The sequence below is a fragment of the Elephas maximus genome, chromosome X (genome assembly GCF_024166365.1).
Source record: "Elephas maximus indicus isolate mEleMax1 chromosome X, mEleMax1 primary haplotype, whole genome shotgun sequence".
NCBI lineage: Eukaryota > Metazoa > Chordata > Mammalia > Proboscidea > Elephantidae > Elephas > Elephas maximus.
In genome coordinates this window covers 16,309,754-16,333,802 of record NC_064846.1, presented here as the reverse complement: position 1 = coordinate 16,333,802, position 24,049 = coordinate 16,309,754, and the positions used below count along the sequence as shown (strand labels likewise).

General features: G+C 39.5%; 1 protein-coding gene across 2 annotated transcripts in view; it reads left to right on the top strand.

The window, feature by feature from the left end:
- F9 (coagulation factor IX) overlaps nucleotides 1–3,926 on the top strand; it is a 32,004-nt gene extending 28,078 nt beyond the window's left edge. For both annotated transcript variants that reach the window (XM_049872454.1, XM_049872453.1), the window contains 2 exons: nucleotides 2,568–2,682; nucleotides 3,379–3,926. In XM_049872454.1, the coding sequence (XP_049728411.1) occupies nucleotides 2,568–2,682; nucleotides 3,379–3,926 (663 nt within the window). The remainder of the gene's footprint in view (nucleotides 1–2,567; nucleotides 2,683–3,378) is intronic.
- Nucleotides 3,927–24,049: the final 20,123 nt, after the last annotated feature.

Genomic DNA, 24,049 nt, shown 5'->3' with positions numbered 1-24,049 from the left:
CTGCCTTTTCATTTTCCGCTGAACTGCGCAAATTATGAAGCCAACCTTGTCTAGAATGAGCACTTCTTAAACATAAAGATTGCCAAGCCTTGGAAATCAGTACATATATAGCTCAATTATTCATAAGAATATTCTGGAGATCATCAGTTCCCCCAGAGCTACCCACCAAATATTCTGACTAATTAAGCCTAGGAGGGCCCCAGAATCTGCATTTTACATGCATCCCAGATGATTCTACTGCCACTGGTGCACAGACTACACCTCGAAAAATACTAGGTGTTTAGGAGCATTTTTTTTTTCTTTTTAGGAGCATGGATCAGGAATCAGGCAGACTTGGATTTGCACCCTAGCTTCACCACTAACTAACCTTAGGGGAGTTACTGTGCCTCTCTAAACCTCAGTTTACTAATGTATAAAATGGACATATTAATACCACTTTATAAGGTGTTGTGAACAGTAAATATTTACTGTAGGTATTAAATATTCACAACACTCAATAAATGTCAAAAAATTAGAAAGTTGTTGATTCTAGGTGGTGCATACATGGATGTTTATTATCTTATTCTACAGGTTTGCAAATGTTTTTAAGACTGTTCAAAATACAAAGCAACAGGTAGAATGAGAAGGGTAGGTAGAGTATGAGGAAGGGGATCAGAGGCTTGAAATGAGCCAGCCCCATAGTCTCCAGGTAGGAGGCCAGGCCTTCAGTGTCTAGAATGCACTAGGTGTTCAGTACATTGAGTTCAGGACAAAAAGAACATGCCCCAAAGACTTTCTCTGACTTACACTTCAAGGGATTGACAACCTCTTTTCCTTCACTGGGTTGGTGCCTAGGGCACCAGTTCACAAAGAGCAAGTCAGTGCTAGTAAAGGACTTACCAAATGTTGAGTGTGCCCTCTAGTGTTCACACTTCTCAGCTTTCTTCCCAAAGAGGTGGATCAAGGTCCTTGCCTGTATTGGAAGGGAAATTCTCCAGAGGATCTAGATGTTGAGGTGGTGTAAATAGTCGCTGTCCACTGTGTTCATGCAAAGAATGGGCTGGGCTCTTACCTAATAATGCACACTCTCAATGCAGCGCCCAAATGCCTTTGTCAATTTGGCCCAAGAATGAAGCAAAACTAACATAGACCTTTTAGGACAAAGGCAGCTTACATGCCCAGCCCGAGGAAGTTCACGTATGGGAGGGGGAGACAGTAGCATCACTAGGCATGTGGGGGACTGTGGACCACGCTGAGTGACACTGTCAGAGGGGGTGACACCAACATGACTGTCTAAAAATATCCCTGTAGTTAGTTATAACAACAAAAACATTTTTTGCAAGCCCAGCTTACATGTATCAATATATCTACAAGGCTAAAATTCTATGTTAATTTACTTTTTGAACCTTCTAATGCACTCTGGTCAGAGCTGCCCTAATTACCCAATTATAATGACTTCGAATCACGTAGTTTCATCTACACACACGACAGGCATGTGCTGTTGTTTTCATTGCTGCCATTGTGTTTATAGTCACTGATTTTGTCAAATTTTCTGGTGTTTTAGCTACAATATTGTGGTAATTAGTCTCTGTGAACCTGTATCAATAACCTTTTTGAGAACAAAATAGTAATTAAAGGAAAAGGAGGAGTGATATGTGGAAATTATGATTTATGGGTAACATTAGTACAAAAAACATTGCTAAAGAATCTGTGTGGTCTGGTACGGGAGGAGGTCCGTGGGGGGGTGACACCATGAGTTACCACACTGGGTGACACCTCTCCTAGTGACACCACTGAGGGGAGGATGGAAAGAGTGCACGAGCCTTCGCTTTCCTCACTGCCTGAATGGCTATGAGTATAGCCCCCAAGGAGGCCTTAGGTCTGGTTTTATAATATTCCACTTTGGAAAGGGCTTGAAGAGACGTCCCAGAAAAAAGAAGTAGTCCCTGGGTGATAGAAATGGTTAACATGCCCAGATGCTAACCAAAAAGTTAGAGATTCCGGTCTACCCAGGGGCACCTCCAATAAATCAGCCATTGAAAAAACCCTCGGGGGCACAGTTCTATTCTGACACACATGGGGTCGCCAGAGTCAAGATCGACTCTGTGGCAACTGGTTTGGGTTTTTTTGGCTTTTCTAAAACGGCGTAGATCAAGGCGATTTCCTCATGCAGGGCCAGAAGACTCAATAACCACTTTTGATCTCGAGAAGTCAAGTCAGCGTGTTTCGTTAAGTACCTCCAGTATCCCGGTGAAGCCAGTCATGCTGTCAGAGAATCTGACTCACCTGGAAAAGGAATCGAAGGCCCCAAATCACCAAAGGAAGCCAGTGCCTCCCATTTGCCTCAGGTGGACCTCCCCTTGACTCTCATCCAGCAGGTTCCCTTCAAGGCAGTTATAGAAATGGCTCTTTTGATTGTGCTCCAGAAACACACATTCATTTGCAAAGCTGACACTTTCCAGAAAACACTCCATTTCTGCCAGCATCTAGACACCAACGTTTTGTCCACTCCTTTAAACAGCGTGCATTTTTATTTTGTTCTAGAACAAATATACTATGTAGTAAGATTCTTAATTATGTTCCCACAGGTCCTTTTGAATAATGGAGTTGATGCATTCTGTGGTGGCGCCATCATTAATGAAAAATGGGTCGTAACTGCAGCCCACTGTATCGAACCTGGTGTTAAAATTACAGTTGTTGCAGGTAAATAAACAAACAAAAAATAACACTAATCTGCAGCATCATTGGATCTCCTATGTGATTGCTAGGTTATATTTTACTAAGGTCTTATAGGATCATTGCTGAATAAGTCAGGCTAGCGGTAGAGGGGCCATATTTTAAAAACCCAACTTGCTCCACCCTCCAAGCCCACGTCGTTCTTTTTGTGGATCTTTATTAGCACTAATCTCAGTGGAGTACAATTATTTATTGATACGTCCATTTCCCCACCAGGCTGAGCCCTCCCTAAAGCAGGGGACATGCCAATGATCTTTATACTTCTGGTGCCTGGCACAGCCTGTAGCAGGTCCTCAGCCAACATTTGAAGGAATGATCAAATGAATATATTATACATGCTCAGAGCAGAGGCCTGAATACTTGAAATTGGGAAAGCCTAAGAGTATTCATGACTAGATTTGTTATCACCTGTGACCAATGTAAGACTTGTAACAGCATGAACAAATGGAACCATCTCTGTGAAAGGATGCCCTCCATTTGGTCCTGAATGGTTTCTTGGTCTGAAAAGTAGGTATTAGTCCTCATTTCATGTTACCAAAATCATCACAATATAAGATTTAGACATTTGGAAGTCAGTTAAGTCAACGATACCAAGTGGATGCTTAGAAAATTGGCTGCTTTGTGGAAAAGACTGTAATTGAAAAAGAAATTTATTTCCAATAGGTGAACATAACATTGAGGAGACGGAACACACCGAACAAAAGCGAGATGTGATTCGAGCTATTCCTTACCACAGCTACAATGCAACCATTAACAAGTACAACCATGACATTGCCCTTCTGGAACTGGACAAACCCTTAACGCTGAACAGCTATGTAACACCAATTTGTGTGGCAGATAGGGAATACACAAATATCTTCCTCAAATTTGGATCTGGCTATGTGAGTGGCTGGGGGAAAGTCTTCAACAGAGGGAGATCAGCTTCGATTCTTCAGTACCTCAGAATCCCACTTGTTGACCGAGCCATGTGCCTTCGGTCCACAAAGTTTACCATTTATAATAACATGTTCTGTGCCGGCTACCAGGAGGGAGGGAAAGATTCATGCCAAGGAGATAGCGGAGGACCCCACGTTACTGAAGTGGAAGGGATCAGTTTCTTAACTGGGATTATTAGCTGGGGTGAAGAGTGTGCAGTGAAAGGCAAATATGGAATATATACCAAGGTATCCAGATATGTCAACTGGATTAAAGAAAAAACAAAGTTCACTTAAACACTTATTTCCAAAGCTGGCTTCTTATTTGGAAGTGAAAATGGACAGGGTCTCTTACTAACTAATCATTTCCCCATCTCGTTAGATTTAAATATATACATTCTAAGAATACTGCCTTTTGTCCTTACAGGAGAGTATTCTGTCTAGAATACATATTTCACTAGAATAAGTAGATTAGAAAATGTGATTGCTAGTGAAGTAGACGGTGGTAGGAAATCATGACCATACCTATAGGTCTAGCCCTTGACAAGATTGTAAGATTAAGTTCCCCACCCTGCCCATCAGGCACTATGGCATCTTGCCTGAGTCTCCCTCCTTAGCAGCATTCCACCTTCCAGATGTTTCTTGCCTCTCCCACCACAATATCAATATTTATTAGGTCTGTGTCCAGGATTCTTGTGTAGTCAATCACAAGGCCAGCACCACACTCATAAAGGAGGAAATGTGGTAGTTATCATAGGTGGACCCCATGCCCTGAACACAAGAGCAGCTGACAGGTTAAAACTTATCAGAAACACTACTTCTTTACCTGTGCCTCATTCCTAAATCCATTATCTTTTCCAATTCCCAATCCCAAATCAGCTTCTCTCTCCCTCTCTCCCTCCACAGGCATTAAATGAGGGAAGGGGACATCATACCCTTGTACTGCCGTACACAGTTACACAGGTCTCTCAAGCCCTGACTTTCTTTCAATTTAGTCTCAGGCTTCCTTTTTAGAACATTGGGATGAAGTAAGGTGCCTCAAGAACTTGAGGGAAGAGTTCCTTTCACAGAGTTACATTATTAAAATGAATACATAATGGAAGCAATGAACTACCTGGAAAAGTTCCCTAAGACCTTGTAATTCTGTGGGTATGGAGGTCTGACTAGGGATGGTTCCGTGGAAGCAAGACTGGCATGTGATTAAGCTAAGAAATATACCCAGCTGTATTGTCCCTGTCTGAAAAAAATTAATGTTAACAGAAAGTGGACATTTTGTAGCCTAGGACTTGTAGAGTCTTCAAGGAAGAATTGATCAGTGGATCTCCTGGCTTGGAGCAATGTCTGGGGCCAATAAGAAGTTGCCAGAGAACATGATCATCTTTTCTCCTTCACAAGCATATCCCTACAGTGAAGAAGAGTCCACCAGGCTCAATGGCATGAGTCATGATCAGCCAACTAACTCCTCTTTTCTGATCTCATGCTCACCAAACAACTTTCTGATTACAACTAGGCCATCTATATTGAATTTTCTGGTGGGAACGAATCTGCTGACCAACCAATATATGCACTTCAATTTGTTGTTAAACAGTAATACTTCTCTTTGTGAATTAATAAACTGGTGTTCTAGTTCATCCCTCAGCCTTTTGTGAATTTGCTTAATGTGAATCAGTCATTGCGCATTTGATTACACATGGGACTCCTGACAAAATCATGTTTTGGACTACTTTGACCCCACTAAGCTACTACTTTCCCCAGTCTCCACCTCACTCCCAACTAGGCCTCACTCTTGCTGATTTCTTTGCTATTTACCTTTCTTACTTCAGTCTTTTAAAACATAAATAGTCAATAAATGTGTTTTGAAACTGATCAAGAAGTGTTTCTTGTTGAATCATTCGGAGAAGTGTTCCAAATACGACATTCAGCAGAACACTCAAAAGTGCAATAAATGCAGCAGAGATTTGAGGCTCTGCTATCACCTGGGTCTCATACACGGCCATGTGTGCCATGTCCTGGGGAGGACAGTGGGACAGAATTGGGTCTAAGTATCTGGGAGGTCACCTTGGATAAGTAGCTCCCCATCTGGGGTTTTCATTTCTCCATTTGTATAGTGAGGGAATTTGACTGGATGCTCTCCAAAGGCCCTTGCAACCTTGATAGTCTGCGATTTTATGTTCTTTCATTTCTTTATTCAACAAATATTCAAGGAGAGATTACTGAAAGCCAAGCACCAATAAGCGTCCTTTAAATCTGAATCCACAGTTATAAATTTTGTGATGTTAAATAAAATAATGTGTGGAAATTGCTTTGTCAGTGCCTACTAGTCCCTGGGTGGTACAAATGGTTAACACACAGGGCTGCTAACTGAGGGTTCAAGTCCACCCAGAGGCACTTCAGAAGAAAGGCCTAGTGGCCTACTTCCAAAAAATCAGCAATTGAAAACTCTATGGAACACAGTTCTACTCTGACACACATGGAGTCTCCGTGAGTTGGAATTAGCGGCAACCGGTTTACTAAACTACTACACAGTAGTTGCTCAATAAATATTTGCTGAATCTGAATCCATGTTTATCCCAGAATAGCAATTAGTCTCGTATTGAGTATCTTAAAAGGAGACCTAAACCCGTTGCCGTTGAGTCGATTCCAACTCATAGCAACCCTATAGGAGAGAGTAGAACTTTCCCATAGAGTTTCGAAGGAGCGCCTGGCGGATTTGAACTGCCAACCTTTAGGTTAGCAGCTGTAGCACTTAACTACTACGCCACCAGGGTTTCCAGAAGGAGACCTACTTAAATAAAAACAATGTCCAGGATTTAGATTTCATGAACAACCAAAGAAATCAGTTTTGCTGTTGTTGGCTACAGAGGAGAAAGAAAGGAGACACTGTAATTGTCCTCTGTAGGTTTAAAACAAAAAACAAACAAACAAAAAAAACCATTGCTGTCCAGTCAATTCTGACTCATAGCGACCCTATAGGGCAGAGTAAAATTGCCCTATAGAGTTTACAAGGAGAGCCTGGTGGATTCGAACTGCTGACCTTTTAGTTACCAGCTGTAGCACTTAATCACTAAGGCGCCAAGGTTTCAGCTGTAGGTTTAAGGATGCTAACTAACACAGGTGTGGAAACATGTTACTTCACATTCGAATGACTAAAGGTCTAGAGCCCCAGTGTTCTGAGATGAGATGCTCTGGCCTTGTTGCCATGGAGACCACCTCTTACAAAGGCAGCTAAGGGGAACTGGCCTCACACCTTTTGGGACTGGCCTTCCCTGTGGCAGAGGGCGGAGCTCCTGGGCCCGCAAATCCCCAAGCCACAGATAATCCCTTTGCCCGAGAGCTGTAGAATGACCGAATTCATCATAAAAGACATGTGCTCTGTTGCCACCATTAAACATGTGGGGCCTTCAAGGCTGCCTAAATGCCAGCGGCTTTCAAGCCAGGCTCTTGCTGGATTCTGCCAAGGGCATTTGCAGTCTCCATACAAGAATCATTAGTGCTTTCAAAATCGCTGTAGCTACTTAACCTAAATGGGCTGAAACATGCAGCCGTAATATTGGAAGTGACAGATGAAAACAGAACTCTTGCTGAGTGAAGAAAAGTGTGTTAATGTAGTGCAGTCATTTTAACTTGCTGTTTAAGTATGACTTTTTTTTTTTTTTTTTTTGTTCTTTTGAACATTAGTTGCTTTATGGTGACAGGAACGGAGTGCTGTCTAATTTTCTCTGCCCGGGAAAAAACAAAGAAAGCGTTTTCTCTCCTACTCTCCTGACCCATGACAGACCAGTCCATAAAATTACTTAATCGTAATTCCTAAAAAACCTTCTGAAAGCTTCTAGTTCAATCTAAGAATGTCAAAGCTGTAAGGGCCCCTACATACCATCTACTCCACTCAGCCCATTTAACTAAGGAAGAAATTGAGGCCAAGATAAGGCCAGGCCCCAGGTAACACAATGGCAGAGCCAGGACTAGAACTCAGGTCTCCCACACCGCAGCCTATAGTGCTATCAACTGGACCGCATTAAACATTAACTCGACCGTCTATGTTTCTAGGTAGCCGGGGCATTCTGCATCAGTAGCAACCCACCCTTCAACAAATTCGGGACTGAAACCTGCCTGGAGTTCTGACTTTTTTTGTTAGTTGCCACCGAGTCAGCTCTAACTCATGGCAACCCCATGTCCAACATAACAAAATGTCACCCGATCTTGCTCCACCTTCAGGATTGTTGGCATATTTGAATCCATTGTGCTCCACAGGGTTTTCCTTGGTTAATTTTTAGAAGTAGATTGCCAAGCCTTTCTTCCTAGCCTGTCTTAACCTGGAAGCACCGCTAAACCCTGTCTACCATGGGTGACCCTGTTGGTATTTGAAATACCAGTGGTAAATCTTCCAGTACCACAGCAGTACGAAAGTACTGACAGGCGGGTGATGGGGAATTCTGACTGGTGATGGTCTAATTGATGAACAGGTGACCAAATCAAGGAGCGTATTTTTTTTTTTTTTACCAGGTAGCCCGGAAGGCAGTATGGCAGGCAAATTAAAAACTGAAGCTGCAGCCCCTTGCTCATAGAAGGGAAAAAAAAAAAAAAACCTGTTGCTGTCGAGTTGATTCCGACTCACAACGATCTTATAGGACAGAGTAGAACTGCCCCACAGGGTTTCCAAGGAGCGCCTGGTGGATTTGCACTGCCGACCTTTTGGTTAGCAGCCGTAGCTCGTAACCACTAAGCCACCAGGGTTTCGACTCATAGCAGGCACTCGGTAAATACATGTGGAACGAAGCTGGGGTGCTGGTGTCTGGCTTCTAGCCCAGCTGGGAGCACTGGGCCTTCCAGATGTGACATTTGATTTCTCGAGCACGTCATCTGGCATACAATCCTTCCAGCAGTATTTCAACCCTGCTGGGGAAGACGCCTGGAGCGCACAGAGGCCGGCAGGCTACTCCAGCAGCTGTGGTTGGCAGGTCGAAGGAAAGCTTGCGAGGCCCACTGCCGCTGGGGTTCTAACAATGCCGTGCAGCTGTGGACTGTGGGGAACAGCTGCCACCAGGCTTGTCTGAGTACAGCCATCAGGAATCAGGGCTCTTTTGGAATCAGAGACTAATGACATCTAGAAGTCCGAAGGTTAAAGCCACAAAAATCAACATGTTCTGCCAGCGGTGGAGACTGTACAGGAATCACAACAGGCAAAGAACTGCGAGACCCCTGTTTTTTTTTAACCAAGCCAGGTACACAAATCACTGCTCATTTTTTCCAATAGCACTCTCAAAGCAGACCTTTTCATCCTGCTATTGGGGGCTATAGACTGCCATGAGATCTCCGGAGTTAATTGCATCCCCCGTATAGGTAAACGTATCAGAAGGGAAAGGATACCTGGTGGCACAATGGTTAAGTGCTCAGCTGTTAACTGAAAGGTTGACTGTTCAAACCCACTCAGCAGCTCTGTGTGAGAAAGACCTGGTGATCTGCTTCCTTAAGGATTACAGCCTAGAATATGCTATGGGGGCACTTCTACTCTGTCACATGGGGTCGCTATGAGTTGGAATCGACTAGACAACATCCAACAAGAACAGCAGAAGAGAAGAACAGCAGGCTGGATCTTTCTCATATAGACGAAGAGGCCCTTCTGGAATAGGGCCAAGGGATTTTCTCCACACCCTCACAGAATACCACAGAAATATTTCAATCTCATGGCCAGATGATTTTACTCTGATAGGAGAGTTACCCCCTTGGTTGAGAGAAGGCTGGAAATAGAAATAAGGGAATATTTCTGATTCCAAAGACTTCTGTTCAAGGCAATGTTTTGTATGAGCTCTGAATTTATAAAAACTTACCAACCATAGTAAATCTCCCTGATGCTGTCGCTCTTAAACTTTGTAGAAACCTTGTGATATATAGCTTCTCTAGATCAATAGCCATGATGTGGCTTAAGTGCTGACCCCACAAAGATAAAGGGGTCCCATGATTTACACATTATATGCTTCAATGAAGATCTATAGATAAAAGCCTATTTTCCTCCTGGATTACATTACAAAAATAAGCATGCATTTTCATGATATTAAAACTCTGCTCTGGAAGTAAGGAGCCCAATTAAGAATGGAGCAAAAAACCAAAACCAAACCAAACCAGTCGCTGTGGAGTGGATTCCAACCCAGAGCAATTCCATGTGGGTCAGAGTAGAACTGTGCTCCATAGGGTTTACACTGGCTGATTTTTCAGAAGGAGATCACCAGGCCTTTCTTCCGAGATGCTTCTGGGTGGACTCAAACTGCCAACCTTTTGGTTAACAGCAAGTGTGTTAACAGTTTGCACTGCCCTCAGACTCCCAGGATTCAGCAAGTCACTGAGAAAATGTATGCTTGTTGAATGACTGACCCAACGTATGAAAGTAAAGGAAAGAAAAAAGCTAACCATTACTATTACTAACCACAACACCATGTGAAACTCATAGTCATCTTGGGTAAGAATGAGATACTCATCCAGAACGTGTAAAGGATCATGCCATAGAAAGGGAAATATAGAAATACGAAAAGACAAGCCCAAGCCTCCTAGAGTCCTTTCCTTCCAAAGACTTAAGGGGTTGCAACAACAACCAAAACATGTATGTGTGGCAACGTATGTAGCTATGACTGCATATTATGCATAGATAGGTATACGTGTGTATATATACATGTAGCTATATGTATACGCATATACATGTCTGTGCATGCATGTCTGTTCATATATATGGTAAAGCACATGGCGGCACAGTTACAGATACTTCTTAGATATAAACACCTGGCGAGACTGGTTTTCTGAGTTTGAAGCTCTAGGACGATAGTCCCATGGGACAACTCGGTCAATTGACATAATATAAAATCATAAATTTTATGTTCTGCATCCTGGTTTGGTGAGTAGTGTCTGGAATCTTAAAAGCTTGAGAGCGGCCGTCTAAGATGCAACTATTGGTCTGTTCTCATCCGGAGCAAAAGATAAAGAAGGAAACCAAAGACTCAGAGAAGAAATTAGTCTATAGGACTAAGTCTACACAAACCATGGCCTCATCTACCCTGAGAGCAGAAGAATTAGAAGGTACTCAGCTACCACCACTGACCATTCTGATCAGGGCCACAATAGACTGACCCTGACAGAAGGGGAGAAAAACGTGGAGCAGAGCTCAAATTCTTAATAAGTCCAGACTTACTGGACCAGTTGAGACTAGTGGAGACTGTCACCCTGAGATACTCCATTAACCTTGAACTGAAACTACCCTGAGAGCACCTTTTAGCTAAATAACAGATTGGCTCATAAAAGAAAGAATATTACCAGTGAGTACTGTACACCTTTAAAAAAAATTGACTATATGAGACCAAATGATCAACAGTTACTCTAAAGCAAAGACCAAAGGGTAAGGGGACAGGGAAACCAGTTTACTGGAAGCGAAACATCTAGAAGGGAATTAATGAGAATGTTAACACATTGCGAAAAATGTAACAAATGTCTCTGAACAATATATGTAGTAATTGTTAAATGTAAACCTCACTTTTTTTGTGGACTTTCACAAAAAACACAATAATATTTTATTTAAAAGAAAAAAAAAGACATAGGGAATTGTCACTAATTTCACCCCGTACATCCCTATACTCCAAATTATTCATTAACAGCACATCTTTTGGTTTGTATGTTTTAAAACTTTACATAAATGCTGTCATATTGCATTTATCCTCCAGTTTGTTATTTGTGACATTTATTGATGTTGACATGTGTCATTCATTTTAATTTCTATATTTTATTGTACAGTATTCCACAATCTAGTTATGATTCTTCTGTTTGTGGTCATTAATGTTGTCTCCAAATTTTTTGCTCTTGCCAACAATGCTGCCATAAACATTCTGGCACATGTCTGCTTTAGCACAGGGGGAGTGTTTCTCTGGAGTATACACTTAGGAGTAGAATTGCTAAGCCATAGAGTAGCCATTTCCCCTTTAATTGGCGTGAGCAAATTGCTTACGGAAGGGCTTGCACCAATTTGCTCTTCCAGCAGCTGTCTCAGAGTCTTTGTTGCTTCATGACCTGCTCAACATTTGGTATTTTTAGAAATACAGGTAGATTTTTAAGTTACTGATGCTGTGTGTAAAATGCCTGTGTTGCACTGATTTCAGGTGTTATGAAACTTGTAAATGTGTCCTCATTGGGATCAGTAGAAATCATTTTAGTCTTTAATATTAGATTCCAAAATGTCCATTATGATGTCTTTTCCTTTTAAAGCATTTTTATTATGATTGCAGCATTACAATTTACTTAGTTACTTAAGCTTTTTATTTATTTCTATTGGATTTCTCATAGCTTGCTATGTAAAACAGTGCATCCACCACCAAACTGCTACACAGTGAACTAAGATAATCCTCAGCACGTTGAGTTTTTCTCGTACTTCAAATCTCTCTTTCTCCTCTGCTCCATTATGATTTTTTTTCCTTGGTTGTAATCTTTATGGAAGCAGATCTCCAGGCCTTTCTTCCACGGTGCCACTGGATGGGTTCACTCCATCAACCTTTAGGTTAGTAGTCGGGCACAAACTGCTTGCACCAACCTGAGACCTTACAATTTTAATGTGTTCTCTCCAGCCTGGTTTTTTTGTTGTGGTGGTGCTTTGTTTGCTTTTTTTTTTTTTTTTTTTTTGGTAGTAATCAACTTACAGAGCCTATCTCACAAAGACTTAGATGAAATATATCTTTGAAATGGTTAGATTTTGTTTTGGTTTAGATTTAAGGAAAGTTCCATTCAGCTTAAGGAACATATCTTCAGAAAGTCCAACTTCGTTGGCTGTTTTCAATACACATTATTGGCTCTATTTAGTGAACATATGCTGAAAATATCTCCTCAGAATTTCATGTGCATATTACTACTGGCAGAAATTACACGCAACAAAAATTGCAGGGGAGCCCTCAACAAATGCAAGAGAAAACTTCAGATTTGAATCTGCCATAAATGTGAATAAAGAAACTGCATTTAAAGTTAAAAAAGGAATTACGTTAGAGGGGAAAAACTCTGGTCGTGACGTTCATTTATTTCCTTTCGAACAATAGAGATGGTTTAGGTTTTGCTATCCTCCAGCAGGCCCCATGAGATCACTCGCAAATCGACCATTCCAAATCAGCGTAGAGAAGTGACTGAAATGTATATAGATGACTGGTTTTGACATTTAATTGCTTAAGACTTGACTCGTTAAGCACTCTAAAGTCTCCTACCCCTGTGGGAAGAAGTTTCTTGTGTTCTAGTACCTGCTAATAATAAGCCTTTTTCTCAGAGAAAGTCTGTTGTGTGAAATTGGATTGATTTCTGACTAAACCCCCCAAAAATCACTGACCTAATTTCTCTTCGAGATGAGTATTTCTTATACTTGCTTACACTTTCAAAACCGTATCTGAAATATTCTCTTCTGAAGAGAAAATTGTAGTACAGATGTCTGGGTGGCTTTTATGACAAAAAAAAAAAAAAATCCAGACCCATTGCCATCGAAATGATTCCAACTCCTAGCGACCCTATAGGACAGAGTAGAGCTGCGCCATAGAGTTTCCAATGAGCACCTGGTGGATTCAAACTGCCGACCTTTTGATTAGCAGCCATAGCTGTTCTATATTGTGAGATTCATATGTATTTTTGCAAATGTCAACAGTAATATTTACTTCCCAGCCAACATAAGAATAAATAACATGAATACACATTTTAATTTCCAGGGAGTTCTTTGGATGTGGGTTAATTTATTGATTAACTAGTTTGCTGATGGTGCTTCCTCAAAAGAGCTCAAAATATATTTAAAGGCAAAAGAAATAGTGGATCCAGTGATAGGATGCTTATTAAAACATCCAAAGCAATCTCAGATTTTTAAAAATGGAAGATTCGATCAAGCCAATTTGATAGGTTTGTTTTCCCTCCACATTAAGATGCCAGTTCTAGCTCCCGGAGGATATGGAAGAGACCATCCATTGCCATGGAGTCAATTCCAACTCTGAGAGACCCCGTAGGACAGAGTAGAACTGCCCCATAGAGTTTCCAAGGAGCGCCTGGTGGATTTGAACTGCCAACCTTTTGGTTAGCAGCTGTAGCACTTAACCACTACGCTACCAGAGTTTTCTGGAAGAGACCAATAAGTCTAGCAAATCCAACTAAGCAGCTCCTTGCCAAAGCTAGTGGTGGTTCAGAAACAACTGGAGGAGTCTAGGTGTTTTCCAGGTTTCCTTGTCCTAATGGTTTCCATTACATGGAAGCACGTTTCTTAGGTGCGTGGAAATATTCACTTATAAACATGGCTTTCTAATCTCTGGAACATCTTATTGCCATCTTATAGATCTGGATAAAGAAACTGTAAAAAATATCTATTGTGGTAAAATGCATATAACCAAAATTTTGCATTTTAACCATTTTTTAAGCATACGGTTCAGTGACATTAATTACACTTATCATGTTGTGCGACCATCATCACTATTCATCTCCAAATAGCTTCCCATCTCTCCAAACAGAAACTCAGTACCCCTCAAGCAACAACTGCTTATTCATCCTTCCCCTTGTCTCTATGCATTCTCCTATTCTCAGTATTTCATCTAAGTGGGATCAGACAATATTTATCCTTTTGTGTCTGACTTATTAATGTTTTCAAGTTTCATCCATTTCGTAGCATTTATCTGAACTTCATTTCTCTTTATGGCTGAGTAATATTCCATTGTATGTATATGTATATACATAGCCCGTTGTTGGACACTTGGATTGTTTCCACCTTTTGGCTATTGTGAATAATGCTGCAATGAACACTGGTGTACAAGTATCTGTTTGCGTCCCTGCCTTCAAGTCTTTTCCGTGTATAACTAAGAGTGGAAATGCTGGGTCACATGGCAGTTTTAGGAGTCCCTGGGTGGCACAAACAGTTAAGTGCTCCACTACTAGCTGAAGGAATGGCAGTTTGAACCCACCCAGAGGAGCCTCAGAAGACAAGCCTGTCAATCCGCTTCCAAAAGGTTATAGCCTTGAAAGCCCATGGAGCAGTTCTACCCTGTAACGCATGGGATCGCCATGGGTCATAATCGACTCAAGGGCAACAACAACATGGTGGTATTACATTTAGAAACCACCAGACTATTTTCCACAGCAGCTGCACCATTTTACATTCCCTCCAACAATAAACGAGGGTTTAAATTTCTCCACATCCTCACCAACACTTGTTATTTTCCATTTTTCTGATAATAGCCATCCTTTTTAGTGGGTGTAAAGTGGCATTTCATTGTGGTTTTGATTTACATTTTCCTAATGATTAATAACGTTGAACATCTTTTAGCGTCCTTATTGGCCATTTGTGTATCTTCTTCGGAGAAATATCTATTCAAGCCCTTTGTCCATTTTTAAATGGGTTGTTTTTTAGTTGTAGGAGTTCTTTATATGTTCTGACTATTAAATCCTTATCATATATATGGCTCCCAAATGTTTTCTCTCATTTTGTAGATTATCTCTTCACTTTGTTGATAAAGTCTTTTGATGCAAAAAGTTTTAAATTTTCATGAAGTCCAGTTTCTCTTTTCTGTTGTTGTTCATGCTTTTGGTGTCATATCTAAGAATCCAATGTCAAAAACAAGGTCTTGAAGTTTTACCCCTATGTTTTCTTCTAAGAGTATAATGGTTGTATGTCTATCTCACTGATTCATTTTGAGTTAATTTTTATATATGGTGTGAGATATGGGTCCAGCTTTATTGTTTTGCATAAAGAAACTTTCTGAGCAAAACATTTTACCCTAGTTCTGGTTATACCTATCTGTCTATCTATCTATCATCTACCTATCTGTCAAAAGACAGATTCATGAAGCAAGACTAAAGGGTAAACTTATGTTCAAAAACTTATGGTGCCTTTATGGTATCACCAATAAGTGAGAGGAAAGAAGTTTTCAATGTATACTTGATACTATACTTAACTGAAAAAATATATGAATGAATTTAAGGTTTGACATTTTTAATGTGGAATTAACACAAATACATTTACATTGTAAGTATATTTACTGTATAATTAAAATTTGAAGACTTAAAGGGAAATTGCTGCAATGTTTTCTAGTAACACATTTATAGCCTAATAAAATTAATTCAGTGCAGTTACACTTGTAAACATAAACAAACATAGCATTCATTGTACAGTGATTAAGTCATTAAAAGACTATAACTGTATGTTTGAAACTACAGAACCCAGTTTGTCTTAAACGATTAAAATTCCTAGTTTAATCACCATGAAATTAAAATATTTTGTACAGGGGAACGTTATTATTTAAAAATTTTATTTCCTAATTCTGTCTTCTAACTGCAGGATCAGTACACACAAGAAATGTATTTTCATTTCCTTTTGTTGTTGCTGTTGCCGAAGCATTACTTAAGGGATATATAAAAGATATGGACATTTTAACGAGTGAATTACAAATCAACTAGCATCAATTCCAGTAACTGGACATTTGAACATTCATAATTTGCCAGTACCTTTGAATAAAATATAGTCACTGTGTCATACAAATTCACACCACTGGCGTAATCTATGACCTTGATATAATACACAAGTCTATTTAAAAGATAAATTATTTGTGTATTGTATAGTTATTGTGTTCAGTGACTCCGCTGTAAAACCAATCACAGATAAACATGTACCTAATTTGCCACTGGATAGTATAATTCAGAATCTATGATTCAAAACGCAGAAATTTCAAACCATTGATTCCATTGTTCCGTAATATAAAATACTCCAAACATCACTTCAACACTGCACGCAAGCATCTGGCACTGTACTTCAAAACAAGTGACTACGTTGTTTACATATTGAACACAAAGCCATCTTTATATTTATTATCAAAGAAAAACCCTAGGAAGAAACACAATATTAACTTTAAAAAGTCTTTACTAGATTTTTCTGGACAATTCACAAGTGAGTAAACACACTGAGAAGGACAGCTTTGTTACAGCAATGCCTCTACTGCAAATATGAACATTTACCTTAAAGCTATGGCACTTGTATCTAAGTTTCAATGTATAAAGTGTAAATTTGAACTCATAACTATAGGACTTTTAGCTTTGGAGCTTCTTAGAATAATAAGACAGTTCTGATAAGCCTAAACTGCCAAAGTACAAAGAGGGACCTTCAGCACTATTGCAACCCTAAATTAGACAGTAAAGAGTATATACCCCTTTGTACATTATAGGCACGTGAATGACGCAGAAGTAAATAAAAAAACAGGCTTTCAATTAATGCTGAATTGGAACCAACTAGACTGCAATGCACATCAGTTAACAAAGGAGTTCAAAATCTCTGATTATCTCTCTTCTCTCTTTGAATTTTTTTTGATTACTAAAAAATAACCAAAAAAATTACGGGTTAAGCTGTTTACCTGTAAATGTTCAAAAGGACTAATTTCAAGTTTTTCAGTGGAATCTGAATAAATGTCAGAAAAAAAGTTTAACTGGAGCCAAGATAACGCAGCGTTTTCTCCTGGGGTGAAATAGAAAGTGTGAAGATGGCTCCTTGTAAGACTGAGCCAGACTGTGAATGATGCAGTCCACATCAGTCCTCAGGAAATTCTGTGAATGTCGTGGACAACGTAGGAGAATTCTGACTATTGTGTGTCTGTCTGTGACACCTTTAAGAAATGAAATCTAGGTCACACCTCCAAAGAAAATCTACTTTAAAAAGAAGTCTATTTGTTCTCTTTTAATTCAAGGGGAACTTTCATTTTCTTGTGTACTCAGAGCAGCATCTACAAAATAATGAAGAATGATGTTAATACTTATATAAGGTTTAGGGCCAAAAGTGTTGTCTGCACTGACTTCTCACGTTAAATGTGGGAATTCACAAGGTTCACCATAAATTCTAGTTGATGTCTCCTGGTTGTTTATTTTATTATGAAAGTTATTATTCAGTTTCATACTTATTAATTAAAGGCATCTACTTTATGAAAGGCATAGCTTCACCGGAAGCAAAATGAAGTAAACAGAATTCACATCTCCTATGACTAGATTTCATAAATACTGTATGTATTTGGCTGTGTGCGTGGGGATAATATGAAACATGTTAAAATGCATAAATATCAGAAAGAGCCGTACATTCTATTTGCCAGATTACAAATGAGTTACTCTATTAAAAAGAAAAAAAAGGTCTAAATGCTATTGCCAGTTGCATATACGGTCAACTGGGATTTCCTAGCTACAGATTTAAGCATATTACGGTGTGTGTTGTATAGGTCACAATATACTGTCTTGCTCTGTGCAATGTAATGGGAGAGTAGATCTCAGTTAAAGCCACATCGTATTACAGCATTCAACAAAAATCTACCATAGAATATTAACTTGTTTCAACATTAAGTAATAAGTGCAGTATTCAAAAGTAACACATATGTTAACAATGTCCTAAGTCAAACGCTTCTAGAGAACAGGGACTACCAGGACCTTGGCCTCTTACATAGTCACGTGTCACACTGACAACCCAAACCTAACCTAACCCATTGCCATTGAGTCAATTCTGACTCACAGCAACCCTCTAGGACACAGTAGAACTGCCCGACAGGGTTTTCAAGGCTGTAATCTTTACAGGAGCAGACTGCCAGGTCTTTTCTTCCACAGAGTGGCTGGTGGGTTTGAGCCCCGACATTTTGGTTAGCAGTCGAGCTCTTAACCGTTGCACCACCGGGGCTCCTTCCACACTGATAAGAGAGTAATAAATGCCTAAAATGCTGATCTATCAATACATTATACTTCAATGCTCCCAATGGCATTGCCAAAAAAAAAAGATATTGAAAAAGTGCACTGAGAGCAGAAAGTAAAAGTGACTAGGAAGGCATAATGTGACTCCTCCCCTCAATAAAGTGTCTGCATGTTAACAAATGTATAGTAAGTCCTTTGCTGCCTGAAAACTAAGCACAGGCCAAAGTAGATTTAAACCGTTGTTGTTGTCATTTTGCCACGCACGTTTCAAAAACTACTGGTTACAGTAATAGAATTATTTCAAATTAAAATGAAGCAAATATGTAATTTTATATGTTCTGCATTACAGTTTGCTAGAAATTAATGTAATTACCTTTGTCTTGAATTGAGTATCAGAACATCTAGCTCTGTATTTAAAATGATGATGACAAAAGATTCGGAAAATCTACTCTGGGTCTTCTTAATGTTGAACACAAACGTTAAGATCATGTGAAAGCTAGATGTTTTCATTTTTTAATCTCGGTGACCTCAGTACAACAAAGGCCATAATTTTCTACTACATACATTGCACTGGTATTTCATGCCTTTATTCTTTCATTTTGTTTTCTTAATGCTTCATAAAAACTGATTTATATTTTGCATTAATTTAAACAGGAATTTGTGCACATTTTGAGTGGCTTGTGTTTCTTCTCTCTCTCAGGTACTGTATTTTTACACAAATAATGTGCGCCTTCTACATTTGTTTGCCAACCATGCCCTCTCCCAGAGAGGTACTTTCATAAGTGTGCCATACTAATCTTTTTTTACAGCAACGTGTAAAAAAAATTGGCATAATGTCGCTTATGAAAATCCCTCAAGGGGCGAGATACTTAAATAAGCATAAAGCAGTTGGCAGAAAGTTGGCCATATTGATTTTCAAACTTAACTCTCCAGTGTGTCACATGGAATCAGTTCAGCTGGGGAAATATGTGATTCATTAAAACTCTTTGGCCTTTGAAAATGTTCAAAATGTTTCTTAGATATTATTTTACTCTATTCAATGAAGTTTAAAATGCTCAATTCAGCATATGCAATATTTCTCCGTATTTGATACTTTTCTTTCATGAGTAGTTCTTTTTGTGTCCTATATAAGAAAGTGTGAACTAACCAAAGTCATGAAGATGTTATCTTACGTTTGCTTTCATAAGTTTTATGTTTAGGTCAAGATCCAACTCAAATTAATTTGTGTGCGTAGAGTGAGGTGTTGAGGTGAAGTTCATTTTTTGCCCCCATATAGGTACCCACTTGTTACAATATCATTTCTTTTTCTTATTTTCTGGTAAATATATGTAACAAACCATTTGCCACCCCACCACTCTCGACATGTACAATTCAGTGGCGTTAGTTATGTTTATCATGTTGTTTCTTAAAGCAACATTCTTTTCCCCATTCAGTTGAGTTGGCACCTTGATCGAAAATTAGTTGATCATATACACGCACTCCTCACTTATCAACATGGTTAGGTTCCAAAGACCAGGTCATTATGCAAAAATTGGTGTTATGTGAAAATGGAGGATGACTATATCAGATCACAAAATGGAAGATGACTAAATCATTACATAACTGCCGGGTTACATCATTATATAACTGTCAAATCACATCATTACATAACTGCCAAACTACTGAGAATCATGGCCAAGCTAAATTGACACATAAACTTAACCATCACAGCCAGCGTTACTCTCACCTCGCACCTTGGAATTCGTTATTGGCAGACGTACCTCATTAATGCACAAAACAGTCAGACAGTAGATATTTCACTATTGTCATAAATGTGAAATGTCAGATACTGAGATAGTCAAGAAGTAAGGAGTAGATTTCTGAAATCTCTATTTTGTCTATACTTATACCAATAACACAATGTTTTTTTTTTTTAATTGTGCTTTAGGTGAAAGTTTACAGCTCAAGTTAGTTTCTCATACAAATATTTATGCACACATTGTTATGTGACCCTACCTGCTATCCCTTTAATGTGACAGCACACTCTCCCTTTCCACCCCGTATTTCCCATGTCCATTCAACCAGCTCCTATCACTTTATGCCTTCTCATCTCACCTCCAGACAGGAGCTGCCGATTTAGTCTCGTGTATCTACTTGGACTAAGAAGCACACTCTTCACGAGTATTTTATGTCTTATAGTCCAGTCTAATCTTTGTCTGAAGAGTTGGCTTCAGGAATGGTTTTAGTTCTGGGTTAACAGAGAGTCTGGGGACCATGCCACCTGGAGTTCCTCTAGTCTCAATCAGACAATTAAGTCTGGTCTTTTTAGGTGAATTAGAGTTCCGTACTCCACTTTTCTCCTGCTCCTTCAGGTACTCTGTTGTGTTCCATCTCAGGGTGGTCATTGGTGGTAGCCGGGCACCATCTAGTTCTTCCAGTCTCAGGCTAACGGAGTCTCTGGTTTATGTGGCCCTTTCTGTCTCTTGGGCTAATATTTTCCTTGTGTCTTTGGTGTTCTTCATTTTCCTTTGCTCCAGGTGGGTTGGGACAAATTGATGCATCTTAGATGGCCTGGTTTTTTTTTTTTTTTTAGATGGCCACTCGCTAGCTTTTAAGACCCCAGACGCCACTCACCAAAGTGCGATGCAGAACATTTTCTTAATAAGCTTTGTTATGCCAATTGACCTAGATGTCCCCCAAAACCATGGTCCCCAGACCCCCACCCCTGCTACTCTGTTCCTCAAAGTGTTCGGTTGCGTTCAGGAAACTTCTTAGCTTCTGGTTTAGTCCAGTTGTGCAGACTTCCCCTGCATTGTGTGTTGTCATTCCCTTCACCTAAGATAATACCTTGTCTACTATCTAGTCAGTCAATTCCACTCTCCCTTCCTTCCCACCCATGTAACCATCAAAGAATGTTTTCTTCTGTGTTTAAACTTTTTCTTGATTATAATAGTGGTCTCATACAATATTTGTCCTTTTGCATCTAACTTCACTCAGCATAACGCCTTCCAGATTCATCCATGTTAGGAGATGTTTCACGGATTCATCTTTGTTCTTTATCATTGTATAGTATCCCATTGTGTGAATATACCATAATTTATCCATTCATCCATTGATGGACACCTTGGTTGCTTCCGTCTTTTTGCTATTGTAAACAGTGCTGCAGTGAACATGGGTGTACATATATCTGTTGGTGTAAAGGCTCTTACTACAAGGAGTGGGATTGCTAGATCGTGTGGTAGTTCTACTTCTAGCTTTTTAAGGAAGTGCCAATTGATTTCCAAAGTGGTTGTACCATTTTACATTCCCGCCAGCAGTGTATAAGTGTTTCAGCCTCTCCATGACCTCTCCAACATTTATTATTATGTGTTTTTTGGATTAATGCCAGCCTTGTTGGAGACGGAACCTCATTGTAGTTTTGATTTGCATTTCTCTAATGGAAACCCTGGTGGCGTAGTGGTTAAATGCTACGGCTGCTAACCAAAAGGTCAGCAGTTCGAATCTGCCAGGCTCCCCTTGGAAACTCTATGGGGCAGTTCTACTCTGTCCTATAGGGTCACTAGGAGTCGGAATAGACTCGATGGCAGCGGGTTTTTTTTTTTTAATGGCTAATGATCGTGAGCATTTCCTCATGTATGTGTTTGCCACCTGAATGTCTTCTTTAGTGAAGTGCCTGTTCATATCCTTTACCCATTTAATTGGGTTATTTGTCTTTTTGCAGTTGAGTTTTTGCAGTATCATGTAGATTTTAGAGATCAGACGCTGATCAGAAATATCATAGCTAAAAACTTTTTCCCAGTCTGTAGGTAATCTTTTTACTCTTTTGGTGAAGTCTTTGGATGAGCTTAGGTATTTGATTTTTAGGAGCTCCCAGTTATCTAGTTTCTCTTCTGGTGTTTGTGCATTGTTAGTTATGCTTTGTACTCTGTTTATGCCATTTATTAGGGCTCCTAGCATTGTCCTTATTTTTTCTTCCCACTGCACTGTATTGATTACTGTAGCTGTAGAGCAGATCTGGAAATCAGGTATACAAATCTCCAAATTTTCAAGATTTTTCTATTTATTGTAGATCCTTTCGCTGTCCATATAAATTTAAGAATAAGCTTATCATTTTTTCCAAAACAAATGCTGAGATTTTTACTCTGATTGCATCGAATCTAGGTTAATTTGGGGATAATGGCCTTCTTAACAATATTGAGATTTTCAATCCATGAACATGCTATATCTCCCCTTTTATTTAGGTCCTCTTTGTCTCAGCAATGATTTTAGCTTTCAGTATTGAGGTCTTGCACTTCTGTTGCTAGATATATTCCTATGTATCTTATGTTTTCTATTGCTATTGTAAATGGTGTTTTTTGAAATTTCATTTTTCCAATTATTTGTTGTCAGAACATACTACTTATTAGTTCTAGTAGAGGTTTTGTGTGTAGATTCCACATGGTTTTGTACATAGACAATATCATCTGCTAATCATGACAGTGCTACCTCTTCCTTTCAAATATTTATGCCTTTTATTTTTCTTGAATTATGACACACACTAGAACTTCCAGTACGCTGTTGAATAGCAATGGTGAGAGTGAATATCCTTGGTTTGTCTCCAATCTTGGGGGAAAGCTTCCAATGTTTCACCATTAAGCATGATATTATACCTGTTGCTGTTGTGTCGATTCTGACTATTAGTGACCCAATAGGACAGAGTGGAAATGCCCCATAGGGTTTCCAAGGAGCAATTGCTGGATTCCAACTGCTGACCTTTTGTTTAGCAGCCAAATGCTTAACCACTGCACCACCAGGGCCCCAGGTACGATATTAGTTGTGGTTTTTCATAAGTGTACTTAATCGGATTGAGGAAATTCCTTTTTAATCCTGGTTTACTGAGAATTTTTATCATGAATGAGTATGGGGTTCTGTCAAATGACTTTCTGTATCTATTAAAACAATTATATAATTTTCCCATTCATTATGCTGATGTGGTGAATTACATTGATTTTTAAGTGTTGAACACTGTATTCCTGATATAAACCCCACTTGGTCATAATTTGTTATCTATTTTATATATATTTAACATTGCAAAGAATGGGAATTCCAGAACACTTAATTGTGCTCATGAGGAACCTTTACATAGATCAACAGGCAGTTGTTCAGACAGAACAAGGGGATACTGACTGGTTTAAAGTCAGGAAGGGTGTGCATCAGGGTTGTATTCTTTCACCGTACCTATTCAATCTGTATGCTGAGCAAATAATATGAGAATCTGGACTATATGAAGAAGAACGGGGCATCAGAATTGGAGGAAGACTCATTAACAACCTGCGTTATGCAGATGACACAACCTTGCTTGCTGAAAGTGAAGAGGACTTGAAGCACTTATTAATGAAGATCAAAGACCACAGCCTTCAGTATGGATTGCACCTCAACATAAAGAAAACAAAAATCCTCACAATCGGACCAATGAGCGACATCATGATAAATGGAGAAAAGATTGAAGTTCTCAAGGATTTTTACTTGGATCCACAATCAACAGCCATGGAAGCTGCAGTCAAGAAATCAAAAGACGCGTTGCATTAGGTAAATCTGCTACAAAGAACCTCTTTAAAGTGTTGAAGAGCAAAGATGTCACCTTGAAGTCTAAGGTGCACCTGACCCAAGCCATGGTATTTTCAATTGCATCATATGCATGTGAAAGCTGGACAATGAATATGGAAGACTGAAGAAAAATTGACACCTTTGAATTTTGGTGTTGGCGAAGAATA